Raw genomic sequence first — 16,555 nt, forward strand, 5'->3', positions numbered from 1 at the left:
AATTATTTCATACTGCTTAAGGGAATCATATATCAATAAGTCATAACAACTGTAAATATACAAGCCCCAAACAATGGAGCATCTACAGACATCAAACAAATCCTTCTCAATTTCAAAATCAAATCGACCACAACACAGTAATACTAGGTGACTTTAACACACCTCTCTCACCACTGGATAGATCTTCCAAACAAAAACTAAACAAAGAAACTATAGAATTAAATAATACAATCGATGATTTAGAGTTAACAGACAGATGTAGAATATTTCATTCATCATTGAGTAAATACACTTTCTTCTCAGCAGCACAAGGATCCTTCTCTAAAACAGACCAAATGTTATGCCACAAAGCAACTCGCAGCAAATACAAAAAAATAGAAATACTACCCTGTATTCTATCACATCATAATGGAATGAAATTAGAAATCAACAATAAAATAAAAAATAGAAATTACTCCAACACCTGGAGACTAAATAGCATGCTATTGAATGATGCATGAATAAAAGAAGAAATCGAGGAGGAAATACAAAACTACTTAGAGGTAAATGAGAACAACGATATAACATATCAAAATCTCTGGGACACTATGAAAGCAATGCTAAGAGGAAAGTTCATTGCATTGAGCTCATACATTAAAAGAATAAAAAGTAAACAAATAAATGACCTAACATTACAGTAGCTCAAAGCCCTAGAAAAAGAAGAACAAATCAATACCAAAAGCAGCAGAAGACAGGAAAGAATTAAAATCAGAGCTGAAATCAATGAAATTGAAATAAAAGAAACAATTGAAAAAATTAACAAACCAAAATGTTGGTTCTTTCAAAAAAATAAATAAAATTGATAAACCCTTAGCCACAATAACAAAGAGAAAGAAAGAGAAAACTCACATTACTAAAATTCATGATGAAAAAGGAAATATCACAATGGACACTACTGAAATACAGAAGAGAATTAGAAACTATTTTGAAAATTTATACTCAAATAAAATAGAAAAACTTGAAGACATTGACACATTTCTAGAGACATATGATCTACCCAAACTGAAGCAGGAGGACACACACAATTTATACAGATTAATTTCAAGCAATGAAATAAACGACGCCATCAGAAGCCTACCAACCAAGAAAAGTCCAGGGCCAGAAGGATTCTCAGTTGAGTTCTACAACCTTCAAAGAAGAATTAACACCAATACTTCTCAAGTTATTCCATGAAATAGTAAAGGAGGGAACCCTTCCAAACTCATTCTATGAGGCTAGAATCATCCTGATACCAAAACCAGACAAAGACACATCAAGAAGAGAAAACTTCAAACCAATATTCCAGATGAACATAGATGCAAAAATTCTCAATAAAATTCTGGCAAATTGCATACAAAAACACATAAAAAAGACAGGGCACCATGATCAAGTGGGGTTCATCCTAGGGATGCAAGTTTGGTTTGGTTCAACATACAAAAAAATCAGTAAACGTAATTCATCACATCAATAGACTTAAAGACAAGAATCATGATTATCTCAATAGATGCAGAAAAAGCATTCGAAACACTAGAAAATCAAGGGACAGTAGGAACATACCTCAACATTGTAAAAGCTATCTATGCTAAGTCCATGGCCAACATCATTCTAAATGGAGAAAAACTGAAGCATTCACTCTAAGAACTGGAACAAGACAGGGATGCCGCCCTCTTTTACCACTTCAATTTACCATCATTCTTGAAACTCTAGTCAGAGCAGACAGGTGAAAGAAATTAAAGGGATACGAATAGGAAAAGAACTCAAACTATCACTTTTTGCTGACAACATAATTCTATACTTAGAAGATCCAAAAAATTGTACCAGAAAACTTCTAGAACTCATAAATGAATTGAGCAAAGTAGCAGGATATAAAATCAATACCCATAAATCAAATCCATTCCTATACATAAGTGATGAATTCACTGCAAGAGAAATTAGGAAAACTACCCCATTCGTATAGCTTCAAAAAAAATAAAATACTTGGGAATCAATCTAACAAAAGAGGTGAAAAACCTCTACAGTGAAAACTACAGAACACTAAAGAAAGAAACTGAAGAAGACCTTAGAAGATAGAAAGATCTCCCATGCTCTTGAATAGGCAGAACTAATATTGTCAAAATGATCATACTTTAACTCAAAATGTTCTACAAATTTAATGCAATTCCTATTAAAATCCCAATGACTTTCTTCATAGAACTAGAATAAGCAATCATGACATTCATTTGGAAAAATAAGAGACCCAGAAGAGTCAAAGCAATCCTTAGCAAGAAGTGAAGCAGGAGGCATCACAATACCAGACCTTAAACTATACTACAGACAACAGTAACAAAACAGCATGGTATTGCACCAAAATAGACATGTAAACCAATGGTACAAAATAGAAGACATAGAGAAACCCACATAAATAGTTAGCTCATATTAGACAAAGGCACCAAAACATACAATGGAGAAAAGATAGTCTATTCAACAATGGTGCTAAGAAAACTGATAATCCATATGTAACAAGTTGAAATTAAACTTCTATCTCTACCCTGCACAAAGTTCAACTCAAAGTGGAACCAGGACCTAGGAATTAGACCAGAGACACTGCACCTAATAAGAAAAAGCAGGCCCAAATCTTCATCATGTTGGCTTAGGACCTGACTTTCTTAATCAGACTTCTAAAGTGCAAGAAGTAAAATCAAGAATCAATAAATGGGATGGATTCAAACTAAAAGCTTCTTCTCGGCAAAGGAAACAACAACACAAAGAGAGAGCATACAGAATGGGAGAAAATCTTTACCATATGCACATCAGATAGAGCACTAATCTCCAGGATATGTAAAGAACTCAAAAACTTTACACCAAAATAACAAATAACCTAATCAATAGGCAGACTCTTCACAGAAGATATACATTCGATCAACAAATACATGAAAAAGAATTCATCATCTCTTGCAATTAGAGAAATGCAAATTTTCTGCTTTAAGATTTCATCTCACTCCAGTCAGAATGGCAATTATCAAGAATACAAGCAACAAGAAGTGTTGGTGAGGATGTGGGGGAAAAAGGTACACTCATTTATTGCTGGCGGGACTGCAAGTTGGTGCAACCACTTTGAAAAGCAGTATGGAAGATTCCTTAGAAAACTTTGAATGGAACCACCATTTGATCCAGCTATTGCAACTCCTCAGTTTATACCCAAAGAATTTAAAATTTGCATACTACAGTGATGCAGCCACATCAATGTTTATAGCAGCTCAATTCACAATAGCTGAACTGTGGAACCAAACTAGATGCTGTTGAATAGATGAATGGATAAAGAAACTGTGGTATATATACACAATGCAATATCACTCAGCCTTAAAGAAGAATGAAATTATGGTATTTGTAGGATGGATGGAACTAGAGAATATCATGCTAAGCGAAATAAGCCAATACCACAAAACCAAAGGCCAAATGTTTTCTCTGATAATTGGATGCTGATCCATAATGGGGGTGGGAAAGGCAAGGTTAAAATGAAGGAAGGTCAGTGGAATGACACAGATATTATTACCCTATATACATGTAGGATTACACTACTGGTATGACTCAGCACCATGTACAGCCAGAGGAATGAGAAGTTATGCTCCATTTGTGTACAATGTGTCAAAATGCATTCTACTGTCATGTATAGCCAATTAGAACAAATAAAAAGAAGAATTTGAAAGAAAAAACTGTCCTTTTATAAACCAAGTATTAAAAAAAGATGAAATAAAAGCAAAATAGAAAATTAAAGAATAAAAATAAGCAAACCAAGTGCTTTTTTGATTGTTTCAAAATTTGTTTTAATATATAAAGTTGTAATATCCTTGTATATCTGATAGGTTGTTAGAATAAATCCCAACAGGATATCAATTTGGTGTAAAAGAAAGAAAAAAAGAAAAACAGGTTGGGGATACAGCTCAGTGGTGAAGTGCTTGCCTAGCATGTGTGAAACCCTTGAGTTCAACACCAGGCACACAAAAAAAGACAAAAAAAAAAAAAAAAAAAAATCCACACCCAGTAAATTACTGAAACGACATGAAAAATAACAAAATAATGAGTGCTGGTAAGGATACACAGAGAAACTGGAAGCTCCTAACAAGGATGTTGGAATGTAAAATAGTACAGCTACTGCAGAAAACAGTTCTTCACAAAGTTAAACACAGAATCACCCTATGACTCAGTAATTGCACACAAAGATATGTACCCAAAAGAACTGAAAGGAGACTCAGATGTTTTAAACCAATGTTCACTACAGCATTATCCACAAAGCCATAAAGATGAAAGCAACTCAAGTGTCAATAAGTGGATAGAGAAACAAAAAGCAGTACATACAATGGAATTATTTAGTCTTAAAATGCAAGGAAATTCTGTTACATACTATGACATAAACGAATCTTAAAAATATGCTACGTGAAATAAACTAGATATGAGAAGACAAATATTTATTATTTCACGCATGAGGTACCTAGAATAAGCAAATTCATTGAGAAAGAAAGTATAGATTACTGGGGACTAGGGTGTAGAGAGAGAAAGAATGGGAAGTAACTGTTCAATAGTTAGTGTCTTTGGGATAATGGGTGTCTAGGTTTTGGAAATAATGATGATGGTTACACAACACAAGAAATATAATTCCGGGCTGGGGAGATAGCTCAGTTGGTAGAGTGCTTGTCTCGCAAGCACAAGGCCCTGGGTTCAATCCCCAGCATCGCAAAAAAAAAAAAAAAAAAAAAAAAAAAAGAAATATAATTCCACTGAACTGTACACTTAAAAATGGCTAAATGGCTAATTTTGTGACAACCTTTATTTACCTCCTGCATCTTTTGCCCATTTTTCTTGCTCATTTTAAGAACCTTTTTCTTTTTTTATGTACTGGGGATTGAACTCAGGGGTATCTGATCACTGAGCCACATTCCCCAGTGCTTTTAATATTTTCAGAAAGGGTCTTGTTAAGTTGCCAAGGGTCTCATTTAATTGCTCAGGCTGATCTTGAACTTGCAATCCTCCTGCCTCAGCCTCCTGAGTTGCTGGGGTTACAGGTGTACATGATGAGAATTTCTTTTTGACACTTTGTGGCCATTAAACCTTTGTCAGATATTCCAAATGTTTGCTTCTCCAGATTCTGGTGTATCTTTCTGCTCAATTCTCAATCTCACTGAGAAGCAAGAACATACAACACAGTTGTCCACATGAACTGCAGAACACCAAATAACTATATATTTAATAGGATACTGATCTTATTCATATTATCATCAAGGCAATAAACTTAACAAGCTGAAGCTGGATATGGCTGCTTCAGCTATAAGCCCCAGCTATTCAGAAGGTCAAAGCAGGAATATCACTTGAGTCCAGGAGTTCAAAATCAGTGTGGACAAGACAAGACCCTATCTCAAAAAACAAATAAATACATAACTTTCCAAGCTAACTGCCAAGAACTGATGAAGTTAAGAGATACAGCTGGGAAGGCAAGGAGATGGAACCCTAGGTGATTTCCTGGGCAATAGAACACAAAGGGCAACTGCAGATATTTGCTAAGAAACTTATAAAAGGGCTAATTTTAAATCAGGACCATGACTCTCCAAAGGAAAAAAAAAATGCCTGGTTGATATTTTGATTGGACTAAAGGCTGCATGAATACCTCATGGACACGGAATGCCTTACCCAGGGTTGTGCAGGTGGCTGACTTCCTTAAACTTTTTTATCTATATAAACCCTTAGATAATAGTCATTCTTAGGTATTTCTTTTTGAGAGATACTTTCCTTTTGGGGAGATCTGCTTTCTATTACCCTAATAAATCCTATTACTTTGCTCTCACCCTTGTGTCCGTGGATTTTATTCTTCAAACTCATAAGACAAAGAACCCAACTCCATGCTCTGTGCTACACTGATACCTGCCTGAAGCACCCTTCAGTTATTGTTGTAGTCAGCTTTTTTGCTCCTGTGACTAAAGAACCCAACTAGAACAACTACAGGAGAAAAGTTTATTTGGGAACTCACAGTTTCAGAGGTCTCAACCCACAGAGTAGGCTCCATTCCTTGGGGCTCAAGGTGAGGCCCAACATGGTGGAAGAATATGGTGGAGGGAAAGGCTCACAGGCCAATCAGGAAACAGAGAGAGCAATCTCCACTTGCCAAATACAAATATATACTACCAAAACCATGACCCCAATACCCTACCTCCTCCAGCCACATCCCACCTGCCTTCAATTACCATTCAATCCCCATCAGGGAATTAATTCATTGATTGGATTAAGGCTCTTATAATCCAATCATTTTTCATCTAAACTTTCTTGCATTGTCTCACACATGAATTTTTAGGGACCTGTCACATCCAAACCATAACAGTTATACCCATACTGCCCCTTCAATCATTCTGTCATTTGTGGAACATCAATACTATTTTATAATTCAGCTACAATAACTAAGTTGGGCGGGGGGACAATTATATCAGATGAGAATATAAGAGCATCTATGAGGGTTAGTTAAAACTGAAATAAAACAGATTAGACAGTATTGTTAAGAAGCTTACATAAATTACAGGGGGAAGGTAGAAGAAGAAAAGTAATCTTAGTAGTATGAAGTACTGCCTAAGAAAGCAATCTGCTTGGTCTTGGTAGAAACAATATAAAGAGGTATACCATTATTGTAATTTTACCAATAACAGGTCACAGGAATGTATGATTTGTGTGTGTGTGTGTGTGTGTGTGTGTGTGTGTGTGTGTATGTGTGAGAGAGACAAAGAGAAAGAGAGAGAGAAAGAGAAAGAGTAAAAATACTGGGCACTGGGGATGTAGCTCACAGGTAAAGCACTTGCATAGCATGTGCAAGGTCCTGGATTTGTGCAAGGTCCTGGATTTGATCCCCAGCAAAATAAAATAAAATAAACTGCAAATTTGTTATTCAATGCAGTTTGTAAAAACACTATTTAGGGGGCTGGGGTTGTGGTTCAGTGGTAGAGCGCTTGCCTAGCACATGTGAGGCTCTGGGTTTGATCCTCAGCACCACGTAAAAACAAATAAAATAAAGGCATGCTGTCTATCTTCAACTATAAAAAATAAATAAATTTTAAAAAACCACTACTTCATCCCAAAAGGGCCAGAAAAAATAAAGCAAATATGATAATTATATTTTACAATATTTTTATTTTATTTATTTTATGTGGTGCTGAGGATCAAACCCAGTGCCTCATGCATGCTAGGCAAGCGCTCTACCCATGAGCCACAACCCCAGCCCTGATAAATTATTAATAACTGGTGAATCTGGATGAAGATATATGAGAGATTCCTATATAATTTTTGTAACTTTTCTGATAGTTAAAATAAAGTAGCCAAGAAAGTAGTAAACCTTACTATGAACACAGGCATAAATTTAATGCTTAAGCCTGGCACAGTGGGCAACACTGCAAAACCCTATCTCAAAAAAAAAGAATGGAAGGTCTGGGAATGTAGACCAGTGGTGTACTACTTGTCTAGTACATATAAGGCCCTGGGTTCCCAGCACAGGAGGAAAGAAGAAATGGAAAGAAGGAAGGAAGGGAGTCTCAGTCAGGCTTGGTGGCACATGCCTATAACCTAGCTACCTCAGGAAGATTCCATATTTGGGCAACTTAGTGAGACCCTCCCTCAAAATAAAAATAAAGAAGGCCTGCAGATGTAGAACAATGGTAGAGCGGTAGAGCTCGTGCATAGGATGGGCAAAGCTCTCAGTTTTATTCCCCAGTACTAGGTGGAAAAGTTTTAACAAATTTCAAAGACTATTAACATACAGAATTCTCTGACCAAATTAATTAAACTGAAATCAATCTTAAAAGATAAACAGAAGTTGGGCTGGGGTTGTAGCTCAGTGGTAGAGCACTTGCCTAGTGCATGTGAGGCACTGGGTTCGATCCTCAGCACCACATATAAATATATAAATAAATAAAGGTATTGTGTGTGTGTGTGTGTATATATATATATATTGTAAAGATAAACAGAAGCCAGGAGTGGTGGCACATACCTGCAGTCCTAGCTACTCAGAAGGTTGAAGCAGGAAAATGGTAAGTTGGAGGCCAGTCTCAAAACTTAGCAAGACCCTGTCTCAAAATAAAATATAAAAAGGGCTAGAGATGTAGCACAGAGATAGAGAGTCCCTGGGTTCAATCCCCAGAATGGAAAAAAGGCAAAATGATATGAGGTAGGTACAGTGGAACACACCTGTATAATCCCAGCTACTCCAGAGGCTGAGGAAGGAGGACAGAGAGTTTGAGGCCAGTTTGAGCAACACAAGAACCCATTCTCAAAAAAACAAACCAAAAACCTAAAAATAAATTTAAAAAGATATCAAGACTTCCACCCAGAAAACTATAAGATTACTGAAAGAAATTAAATGATCTTAAATATATCCAGATTCAATGCAAATCCTATTAAAAATCCCAAAAGTTGGGCTGGGGTTGTGGCTCAGTGGTAGAGTGCTTGACTCATGTCTGAGGCACTGGGTTCAATTTTCGTTACCACATATAAACAAATGAATAAAATAAAGGCCCATCAACAACTAAAAAAATTTTTTTAAAATTCCAAATATTTTTAACACATGTGTTAATCCATTTTTCATCCCTGTGATCAAAATACTTGACAAGAACAATTTACAAGAGGAAGTTTATTTTAGGATCACAGATTCAGTCCATGGTCAGCTGATTCCATCACTTTGGGACTGCAATGAGGCAAAACATCATGGTGGAAGGGAAGAGCAGAGGAAAGCTACTCATCTCATGGTAGCCAGGAAGCAGAAGTCGGTGGGGAAGGGGCCTCAGAGAAGATAAACCCTTCTAAGACATGCCCCCTGAAACCTTTCTCCAGCTACATCCCACCTGCCTACAGTTATCACTGTTGCCACCAGCGGCAATAATTGCGCAGGTATTTATCGGAGGGGCCTGGAGTTAAACTATTTTTCCTATATTCACTAATTTATAGAGGAAGAGAGGACTTTGAGAGAAAGATAGGCTTTGCTTAGAGGAAGAGAAAATTTGCTTATCAGGAAGAGAGACTTTGCTTAGAGGAAGAGAAACTTTGCTTATCAGGAAGAGAAACTCTGCTTAGAGAGAAAGTTTTAGAGAAAGAGAGGCTTCTACACTTATCAGAGATCTATTTCTTCTTAGTTCTGCTGCTGCTTCTTAAAGGTGCGTCCTGCATCCCGTGAACTAAGGGTGCGTCTATCTGAGGTGCTTCTTAGTGATGCGACCTGCCTACTGCGATCTACCTATCTGTGATCAAGAGGTGTGTTCTCAATTCTCCGCTCTGTGATCTGCCTTCCCCCGCTGCCTGCTGCTTCTCTCTGCGAGCTGCTTCTATCTGCTTGCCGCTTCTTCTTCTTCCTTCCTGCTAGTGGCTTCTCTCCGCCTCTTGCTGCTAGCTGCTTACTATCGTGCCCCGCCCACCAACAGCTTATATTCCCTCCAGGAGGCGCAGGGGCGGGGCCACGCCATTTGCCATCAGGTGAGGAGCCAGTTGCCCCATCAAGGCAAGGGTCAAAACGCAGGCCCAAGCAGGCCCACTGGGGAACACCTGTGCACACGTTGTGCACGTGGACTTAACTGAATACGGCCAGTGATAAATCACCTGAGTGTGCTTATGTTAATTAACTTCCTCACTGCCGATGTGATCAGGCTCCGTCTGCATGGCATAGCCCCCAACATATCACCCAGTCAGTTCATTCAAATTATTAATCCATCAAATCCACTAATCAGGTCACAGTTCTCATAATCTAATCATTTCACCTCCTGCATTAGCATGAGAGCATTTGGGGGACACCTCATATTCAAACCACACCAACCTGGAAGGAAAGTGGCATGTTAACCCTTTGACTTTCAAGGCATTGTTAAAGATTAACAATAAAGACTACCTCATTAAAACCTGACCCCTGTTTTACACTATATAGAATATCAATTCTAAGTATAAACACAAAATGTGAAAGGCAAAATAGAGCTTCTAGAAAAGAAAATAATAGGAAACTGGTAGGAAAGGGAAAGATTTCTCAAAGAGTCAATAAAAGCACTCAACATCAAGTCTTAAGATTAAATATTCCTACAAGAAAGATTTGGGGCTGGTAGTATGGTTTCATGGTAAAGCACTTGCCTACCAAGCAGGAAAGTTCAGGTTTCCATCCCTTACATTGCAAAGTAAGTTAATTAATTAATTTTAAAAAAGAAAGAAAAAAAGAAAAACAAACCAGTCAGGCAAGGTGGCCCATGCCTATAATTCCAGCTACCTGGGGGTTGGGAATATAGCTCAACAGCATAGCACTTGCCTCACATGTTCAAGGCCCTGGGTTCAATTCCTCAAGTACCCCACAACATACACATAACACAAAAGATTTTTAACATGCAAAGATTTGAATTCAGAATATATAAAAGCCTCCAACTAATCAATAAAAAACACAAACAGGTAAAAAAGGAATTTGAAAAGGTACTCCATAAAAGAAGATAATCAATTGAACCATAAATATAAGATGTTCAATGTCTTCAACATTAATTATTAATGTTAAGATTTATAAAAATACAAACAAAAACTAGAAAATACCATTACATACCCATAACTACAAGTTAAAAATATAAAGACTGACAATATCAAGTGTTAGCAGGAAGTGACAATTGGAATTTTCATCAACAACTGGTAGTAGTGTAAACTGGTACAACCACTTTCAAAAACAGTTTCTACTTAAAGCTGAAGATAAATATATACCCTATGACCAAGCAATTCTACTCCTAGGTATATATACCAAGAGAAATGTACATGCACAATATAGTAGGAGACATGCTCAGTGATGATTAGCATTACAATAGTCAAAATCTATTGCCCAAATGCTCATCCATAGTAACAGAAAAGAGATTTTGTGGGCACAGTGGTGCATACCTATAATACTAGAGACTTTGGAGGCTACGGCAGGAAGATTACAAATTCCAGGTCAGCATCAGCAATTTATAGAGACCTGTCTCAAAATAAAAAAAAGAAAAAAGGCTAGGGATGTGGCTCAGCGGTAGAGAACCCCTGGGTTCAATTCCCAGTGCCAAAAAAAAAGACAGATTTTAATATATTCATATACTGGAATTCTGTGCAGTAATGAAAGTGAAAGAAACCAAAGCTCCCATACAACTTGGATTGATCTCACCAACACATTATTGAACGAATATGCAGATAAAGTTGGGGATATGACTCAGTAATAAAGTGCAGCAATAGACTGGATGTCTAAGTGCAAAAAAAAGCATTTCTGGAACTAGTTGTAAAATTTTTAAAAAGAATTCTTATATACTAAATAATCAAATATCAGAAAAAGTACTAATTTATTATTCAAAAATGACTTTAATTCAAATGAAACTAAAACAGCTGTCAGATTCAATTTTCCAAAAACTTAAAAGTACAGGTGACAATGAACTAAAGGGAAGAATATGGTTAATATATAAATTCAGTGTTAATACCATTCCTCCAAGTCAGCTTTCATCACAAGGATTTCAGCAAGACATTCCCTTGACAGAAAAATCTACCAAGATATTTTTTAATTATATTACAGATATTCTTTAAATTTTAGGTGCTTTATTGTCATTTAAAAAACTTTATGGGGCTGGGGAGATAGCTCAGTCAGTACAGTGCTTGCCTTGTAAGCATAAGGCCCTGGGTTCCATCCCCAGCACCCCAAAAAAAAAAAAAAAAACTTTATTAGAAAATGTGGGCACATAAGAGTAAGTGTAAATGTGGGTAAGTGTAAGAAAGATGAACCATTTTATCCATAAAATGTTGTCTATATCAAGCTTTACATGTGGTCTGGCACCGTTCCAATCTCTTACTATTCCCAACCAAGGGCCTCTCTGCTTTTCTCCAGAATTGGAATAAATGAGTGAAACTAGCAGGGATTAGAAAGTCTGGAAGGCAGTAATAATGAATTGCAGAGCTGTGGGGAGTGGGGCGAAGGGTGAGAGCCCTAGTGTTACCATTTGGAATTTTTCAGAAGTTTTTTTTTTTTTTTAATGTGAAAACTCCTGAAATGTAAATGATAGCAACTAATTTCAATCTCAGAAAACAAAACAAAAAACTGTATGTCAAATAAAACAAGTTTGCAGGTCAATACAGTGACAAATGAGACCCCTAGCTTACCTTATTCCAATTCTCCTGGAATGCAAACCTCTCTGCCAAGTCAATCCCTAATTTCCCTTGAGTGCCCAATCTGCTTCCATCACTCTATACAGTACCATAATTATCTCTACTGCCAAGAAATCCACTCAATATGCCAACACAATACAAAATGCTTAGTGACATCTTTTCCTGCTCTTATGTTAGAATTTAATTCTTTGTTTACTCTATTATCCCAGGTAAGTTATAAATAACAACAGACAGGTGGCAGTGATGTGTACATATAGAGATATTCTAATTTTTTTTTTTTTCTTTTTGGCATGAGGGATTGTATCCAGGGGTGCTTCACCATTGAGCTACCAAAGACAGGGTGTTTCACTAAATTGCCCAGGCTGGCCTCCAACTTGCAATCATCCTGCCTCATCCTCCTAAGTATACTGCCAGTTTTCAGGTTGATTATTCAAATATTCAATTAGCAATCAAAAAATATTACAGGGGCTGGGGAGATAGCTCAGTCAGTAGAGTGCTTGCCTTCGATTCCCAGCACCCAAAAAAAAAAAATTACATATAAACTGGGTGTAATGGTACACCTGTAATCCCAGTAACTTGGGAGGCTGAGGTACAAAACTTAAAAAAATTACATACAGGGAGAGAGGGTGTGATTCAGTGGTATAGTGCTTGCCTAGAATGAACGCACACATGCATGCTTAGACACAGACACATAAACAGACACATATAAAATGTATAAATTAGCAATAAGTGAGTCAATTCTAAGTGTTTCTGATTAAATTTGAACATCCAGACTTAAGAAGGCCTAATGAACTACTCTTAGGACCCATAAGTTTGTCAACAGGTAGATGGCTAACCAATGGACCAGCTCATTCAGCAATTAATAGATTAAAAACTGTCACCGTCCTGTTCTGGTGAACCTTACAAACCGTTCATTCACAAGAGCACTTAAAAATCCAAGGTCTTAAGAACTAGAATTTTAACTCAACTTTACATCAAAAAAGTCTAATTTTCCTCTACCACCTCACACCTTTACCTTTCTTAGTTTCATCTACTTTAGGCAAAAAGATGGGGCTTTAAGTACAGTGCTTATAATTCTTTGACACTGGTAAAATTAAAAACTATGAATGTTATCATCTTACTTCTGAAGATATTACCCTCCTAGTCAAACACTTCCTCAAGTATCATCTACGTGTTTCACTGTGTTAAATGCAAGTGATACAAAACAGGATGAGATTGGCTCCTCTCACCTTAAGGTGCTCAAAATATATTTGGGAAAATTATACATAAATATATTTCTAACTTGGTTGGGAAGGTGTATCTCAGTGGTAAAGTACATACTTACCACACAAAAGGCCCTGGGTTCAATTCCCAGCACTAAAATAGAGAAAAAGAAAAAAAAAATCTATCTTTACTCATTGTAACTAACTAAATATTAATAATACTGGATTTCAATTATTTACTCCCTCTGGACAGAACTTTCCAATGTCAGCAACCATGCATGCTCCAAGTAACATCTATATCATCTGGACAACATGGCACACAGTAGTTGATAGAAAATGTGTGATGACTGAATGAACAACAACAACAAAAATAACACAAGGCAACATATGACAAATGGGAAATACCAGACAAGATGAATACAACTGTGGGGTGATTGGTCAGCTCATACCTACCTACTGAAACAGGTTATTTTCCTATTATCTATGTTTCCCTCTGTCCAGTGTGTACCCTCCCCAAAGTTCACTCACTCATTTAATAATCTGATACAAGCAAAGCAGTTACTGTGTATTAATTACATGCTAGACCCTGAACTAGCAAAGATTAATAAAAATCATGTATTCCCCAAATTTCTTTTTATTTGGGGGGTGTGTGTACCATAGATTGAACGCATTAACCACTGAGCCACATCTCCAGCTCTTTTTATTTTGAGATTGGGTCTCACTAAGTTGCTGAGGGTCTCTTTGGGCTTGTTATCCTCCTGCCTCAGCCTCCTGAGACAATGGGATTACAGGCATGTGCACCAGGCCTGGCTATCCTGGAGATTCAAAAAGTCCAAATCTAGAGCAGGACAGACAAACATACAAAGAATAATACCTTAAATGCCTTAATAGAAGTCGAAACAGGAATAACGAGGGCAGAGATGAGAAAGCACCTTACTCTCTAGGAATCCCAGTCAAAAAAGGCTTACAGAGAAATGTACTGTGAAAGAATGAGCAGGATCACCAAGAGAGGAAAAATAACAGTACAAGTTAGGAGAACTTAAGTGCCCCAAAGGTGTCTGAAATGTCACCCTCTTGGTGACAGTGGGATTTTATTCCAGGGCAATAGGGAATTCCTGAAGATTTTAAGCCAGAGAATGGTTTCTGGTTTCAGAAAACACAGGGACTATGGAATGTACAATGGACTAAAAAAAGAAGCATTATTTTTCACTATCACTCCTTTCTAGCTCGCAGAAGCGACCCCGTGTACCTGAATAATGGTGACAACGTAAGTCCTATCTGTCATCTGCACCCTTGTGATCCTCACCCATCACATCCCAAAATGCATTATCTCTTCTGCCAAAACAACACTTAAAACTTCCTATCTCATGCTTGGGTTTGGGTCGGACGGACTTACTCCTGCCCTTCTCATGTTTTGTGTCCGCACACGCTGGTGTTTCCAGCTCTAGTCGTCCCCCGCCGGGCCCCGGAGCTCCCCGCCCTCCCCTTCCACTCTCCCGCACATTCCACCAGCTCAGGATCCCTCCTAATCCTCCCCAATCAGCTCCACACATCAGGACTCCCTCTCCATCCAAGTCCTATCCAAACCAAACCTTCAAGCCAAGACTCCTTTTCCGATCCTCCCCACCCTTTCCCTTCAGGTCTGAACCTCCTTCCATGTCCTCCCCCCATCCAGCGCCTCACGCCAGGACCTCTCCCCATCTTCCTCGCCCAATCCCTCAAGCCAGGACGCTTCCCCCGGTGCAGTTCCTCACACACCTGTCCCCCCTCCACGTGCCCCCTACTACATACCCCCTCAGTCTTCATGTCCAGGATCTTCTCCACCTCGAAAACATCCTCTCCGTCCTCCTCGCTGTCCCCAAAGGCCTCCGCTCCTCTCGTGGATGAGTCCTTCTCTTCGCCCGCTATTCCAACTCCTTCTCCTTCGACTTCAGGCGTCTCACCATAGCTGTCGGCACCCGACACAGGTACTACGGTCACAATCGCACCCTCAGCAACCGGCACGGGCGGTAGCGCCGCCATCCTAGGACATCCGTAAGCCGTGGAGGAAAACCTCCTGCGACATACACCCAGACTGATCCTAGGGCTCCGTACTCGGCGTTAATCCACTTAGGCGGCGTGACGCGGCCTTAAAGAAAATCAGCCAATGGTGGGCTCCAAACCGCAGAGTGACACATGCCATAACCAATCAGGTAGAAGCAGGCGCACCAAAGCCCCCCCCCCAGCCTACGGGAAGCGGGTGGGCGGGTGACTGGGCGCTTGAGGCGGAAAAACGCCGTTTGCGGGAGGGGATTGGGAGGAGCTGCGGCGGCGCGCGGGCTCAGCGGAGTTGGGGAAGGCGGAGAAAGGCAGTGGAAGAGTTGAGGCCAGGGGAAGAGTAGGCGGTGCAGAGTCGCCGGAAGGGACGCCACAGGCGCCGACGCTTGGAATTGGCGGCTCCTTTCCTGGACCCAGCCTGCTGTCAGACCCCAGCAGTACGGAACGGATGCCGGAACTTACACGTTGTTTGGATTGGAGACACACACACACACACACACACACACACACACACACACGGTTTCCCCCCTCTAATAAGTATAGTTTAAAGATAAGGAAATTTATTGAACTACAGAGCATTTATTTCCCAAGTTCTAGTGCTTTTTATTATTATTGAAAATAAAGGGTGTAGCTGGACCCAGTGGCGCTCACCTGTAATCCCAGCGGTTGGGGAGGCTGAGGCAGGAAGGTCGCAAGTTCAAAGCCAGTCAGTTCCAGCAATTTAAGGAGACTCTGAGCAACTTAGCAAGACCCTGTCTCAAAATAAATTTAAAAGGGGCCTGGGGATGTGGTCAGCAGTTAAGCACCTCTGGGTTTAATCCCAGTACCAAAATAAATAAATAAACTTAATTTAAGTAAAAACCAAAAGGATATGTTCAGAATATGAATCCTTGATAGTCACCCAAAGCGAAACATTGCTAGGAAAATCTCTTGCGGATAAAATATTTGTATCACTTTGAAATTCCCCTAACTGAAACCTTTGTTGCAGTAAGGGTTTTTTTGTTGTTGTTGTTTGTTTTAATTTATGTTTCTTTGAATGGTGGACTTAATTTTACAAGATGGGTCTCACGGTCAAGTCTGAAGCTGAAACCCATTGGAAAGAATCACTAGCTCTTTGAGTTAGTTATTATTTGTTTAGCTAATAAACACATAGTATGTTCCATGACTAG

The 16,555-nt window shown here is 38.7% G+C and overlaps 1 protein-coding gene across 1 annotated transcript in view; it reads right to left on the reverse strand.

Moving 5' to 3' along the window:
- Mphosph8 (M-phase phosphoprotein 8) overlaps positions 1-15,462 on the reverse strand; it is a 57,784-nt gene extending 42,322 nt beyond the window's left edge. The window contains 1 exon segment of the mRNA XM_047552425.1: positions 15,141-15,462. Within this exon segment, the coding sequence (XP_047408381.1) occupies positions 15,141-15,371 (231 nt within the window). The 5' untranslated portion in view covers positions 15,372-15,462.
- Between the last annotated feature and the right edge of the window lie 1,093 nt (positions 15,463-16,555).

Source organism: Sciurus carolinensis, chromosome 5 (genome assembly GCF_902686445.1).
Source record: "Sciurus carolinensis chromosome 5, mSciCar1.2, whole genome shotgun sequence".
In the NCBI taxonomy this organism is placed as follows: domain Eukaryota; kingdom Metazoa; phylum Chordata; class Mammalia; order Rodentia; family Sciuridae; genus Sciurus; species Sciurus carolinensis.